The 3,522-nt window shown below is 48.3% G+C and overlaps 1 protein-coding gene across 1 annotated transcript; it reads right to left on the bottom strand.

The window, feature by feature from the left end:
- Positions 1-1,598: 1,598 nt before the first annotated feature.
- On the bottom strand, positions 1,599-3,258 carry LOC138865334 (uncharacterized). The gene is made up of 2 exons (XM_070135681.1): positions 2,666-3,258; positions 1,599-2,532 (listed from the first exon to the last, which is right to left on the bottom strand). Exon 1 carries the CDS (start codon positions 3,166-3,168, stop codon positions 2,686-2,688), a length of 483 nt encoding a protein of 160 aa, XP_069991782.1. The 5' UTR covers positions 3,169-3,258; the 3' UTR covers positions 1,599-2,532; positions 2,666-2,685.
- Between the last annotated feature and the right edge of the window lie 264 nt (positions 3,259-3,522).

Below are 3,522 nucleotides of genomic sequence, written 5' to 3'. Positions count from 1 at the left end.
AGTCTCCGAAGAGCCCGAGAAGGAGACCCAGGAAGTCGCCGAAAACACCGAGAAGGAGACCCAGGAAGTCGCCCAAGAGCCCAAGAAGGAGACCCAGGAAGTTGCCCAAGAGCCCGAGAAGGAGACCCAGGAAGTCACCCTAGAGCCCGAGAAGGAGACCCATGAAGTCACCCTAGAGCCCAAGAAGGAGACCCAGGAAGTCACACGAGAGCCCGAGAAGTAGACCCAGGAAGTCTCCGAAGAGCTCGAGAAGGAGACCTAGGAAGTCGCCGACGAGCCCGAGAAGGAGACCCAGGAAGTCGCCGAAGAGCCCGAGAAGGAGACCCAGGAAGTCACCCTAGAGCCCAAGAAGGAGTCCCAGGAAGTCACCCGAGAGCCCGAGAAGGAGACCCAGGAAATCGCCGAAGAGCCCGAGAAGGAGACCCAGGAAGTCGCCGAAAACACAGAGAAGGAGACCCAGGAAGTCGCCCAAGAGCCCGAGAAGGAGACCTAGGAAGTCGCCGAAGAGCCCGAGAAGGAGACCCAGGAAGTCACCCTAGAGCCCAAGAAGGAGACCCAGGAAGTCACCCGAGAGCCCGAGAAGTAGACCCAGGAAGTCTCCGAAGAGCTCGAGAAGGAGACCCAGGAAGTCGCCGAAGAGCCCGAGAAGGAGACCCAGGAAGTCTCCGAAGACCTTGAGAAGGAGATCCAGGAAGTCGCCCAGGAGCTCGGGGAGATCCTGGAACCCGCCTTCGAGTCGCTAGGGAACACGCGGGGATTTAGCGACTACATTCCAAGGACATTCCAATGGAAAGACAATAAGGGCAGATGGTGGAGGGCTAAAAGTAGGGGTAGGGCCGAAGAGAAGAGGAAAGCCTTAGAGAAGAAGATGAAGGCCGAAGAGAAGAAGATGAAGGCCGAAGAGAAGAAGAGGAAGGCCGAGGAGAAGAAGAGAAGGGCCGAAGAGAAGAGGAAGGCCGAAGAGAAGAAGAGGAGGACCGAAGAAGAGAGGTGAAAAAGCGCCGAGGGAGGGAGGAGCGGGGAGGGGGAGGGAAAGGGAGGGGGGAAGAGACGAGGGGTGTAGCGACCGTATAAGAAAGAAAAGACTCTCGCAAGATAGGAAAACAGCTCACTGCCACCACCCATTTAATACGTATGGGAACGTTAGTGTAATGGTTGTGAGGTGATAGTGTAAAGGAAGAGTGTAAGGAACGGAAAGATAGGGAGTGTATGTGTGTGTGTGTGTGAGAGAGAGAAAGGTGTGTACATGTAGTGTGCGAGAGTACGGTTGACGTGTCCTTTAAGCCGAGAGGAGACGTGTGCGGGGGAAGATCTCCCGGACGCAGATTGGTCCCGCGATGCTTATGCGCATGATGATACTAGTCTAATCATTTCTTCCTTTTACAACCCTTGTCTCACCCATTGACTACAGTACTGCGAGGGGTCTCTAAACAATCTTAAAATATTATTAATTTATTAAAACTTAAAAACATAAGAACATTAAGAAATAAAACAAACAGACTTGAACATAAAAGCAGACGAACTTGAACATAAAACACTAAGGAAAACTAGAACACGGACATAAAACACTAAAAATGAACGAAAACAAACGTAAAACACACTAAAACACAAACGTAAAACACAAACACTGGTAAAACAAAAAAAAACAGAAATAAAACACGTAAATGCAAGGACATTAAAATACTTATGAGGCACCGGGTCTTATTATATCACTGAGCTTTACTAAAAAAATCACGAATGTCTCCTGATACCTTAACCGATAACTCCCACGACCACTTAGCTCTCGAGAAAGCCCATTCCGGGGTTCCTCACCAACGTCTGGCTCCTCCTGTGACCCAAGGAGCAATCCCCTTATTTTTGCCTCTTCTGTTCCTCTTTAACTCTGTGGCGCGAAATAGTAATTGAGGAGTTGGATCTCTAAAGTTATCAATATATTTAAAAACAACATTAGAAAACTAAAATTAATAAATTAAATACTTAAAAGGATCATAAAAGAACTAAAAGTAATAAATAGTGAATTAAATAAAAGATAAAACACGATCCTTCCTCGTTCACTTTTTCCGCCACTTATGTATAATGGTTCCTTGCATTTAGGTGGAATAATAAAACACATTTAAAAAGAATGTTTAAAACAATAAAACAGACAAAACAATAAAACAATAAAAGAAAGGAGGAGTGGTGGCGCTTTCCTTCCCTTGTGCCCCGTTTTCTATGCAGGTGGGTAGCCTCGGGGCGAATTCGCGGCATCCTCACCCCGCGGAGATAAAAACACTGCTGTTATTGCCCTTCCAATATATTTTCAGATTTCTTTTGTTGCCTGTGGGAGAGTGATAATGAGAGAGGGTTTTGATGACATTTGCGTCGTGGTCACGGCAAAAACACGTGATTCACGACAACTCCTCCCCCTACAAGCGCGGCAACTCAGGGTTGGCGTGCTACGGACTGCAAAACAGCTGCTCCTGCGGCATTTTTGATGCTGGAATAAGGGCATTGACGAGGCGTTCAGCTTACCAGGCACAACCAGGACTTAGACTGCGAAAAGGAGAGAATTATCTTAATAAGGTTTTACACAGAATTGATTCATGTAATTTAGTGAAGCAAAGCGAAAAGACCATATGGTGCACACAACCTGATGACTGACTCCCCATAAGTAAACAGAACTCACGACCGTGCCTGGAGTGCATACTACTCATCCTCGTCGGTGTCCGATCCTCCTCGTTGTGCTAGTCCAGAGGGACCAGGTACAGCAAGGTCTTCATAGTCTTCTCCCTCGTCATGGTCATTTTCGTGATCGTCAGCGGGTTCGTCTGGATCCTGCGTCTCATCCCTCGGTGCTTCCGGGAATTCGAACTCCTCTCGTGGGACATACCTTCTCAGCTGATTAATATGGCACTTCAGCTCCTTACCAGGTGTGTAGGGGTCCTGTACGACGTAATTTACTGGCCCCACCTTCTTCAAGACACGGACAGGCCTACTCCATCGTGGCGCCAGCGCTGCGACACGGTGCGGGCGTCTCGGGCGTATGATGCGCACCAACACGAGGTCTCCGATCTCGGGACTGAATCTCCGTCTCACTTTCCTATTATAGTCTCGAGCCCATCTCTCCCTCGAATTTCTCGTGGATTCTACCGCAGCTTCGCGGGCCTCGCGTAGTCTCACACGCAGCATCCTCGCGGCATCCTCATCTAGGTCCTGGTAATTCGTTAAGATGGCTGGAAAATAACTGTCCCGTCCGGTTAATAGATAAAGAGGAGTTTGATTTACACTCCTGTGTATGGCAGTATTGAGTGCAAGACGTACATGCGGTATCAGTTTGTCCCAGTCCTGTGGGTGCTGTCCTATGATCATGGTCTTTCACGACTCTGTTTACTCTCTCCACCATACCATTTGCCTGAGGGTGATAACTCGTGGTATGCATAGTTTTCACCTTTAAGATTTCACACACCTGTTTAAAGAGATTATTCACAAATTCACCCCCATTGTCCGTAAGTATCGCCCTTGGAGGACCAAACAAAGTAAAAT

The sequence above is a fragment of the Penaeus vannamei genome, chromosome 20, assembly GCF_042767895.1.
Source record: "Penaeus vannamei isolate JL-2024 chromosome 20, ASM4276789v1, whole genome shotgun sequence".
Lineage (NCBI taxonomy): Eukaryota > Metazoa > Arthropoda > Malacostraca > Decapoda > Penaeidae > Penaeus > Penaeus vannamei.
Note: the sequence above shows the minus strand (reverse complement) of the source record. Positions and strands in the feature narration are given on the sequence as shown.

Bases quoted from the DNA above. Each gene is read 5' to 3' on its own strand.
- LOC138865334 (XM_070135681.1), bottom strand. From the start codon at position 3,168: ATGCTGCGTGTGAGACTACGCGAGGCCCGCGAAGCTGCGGTAGAATCC.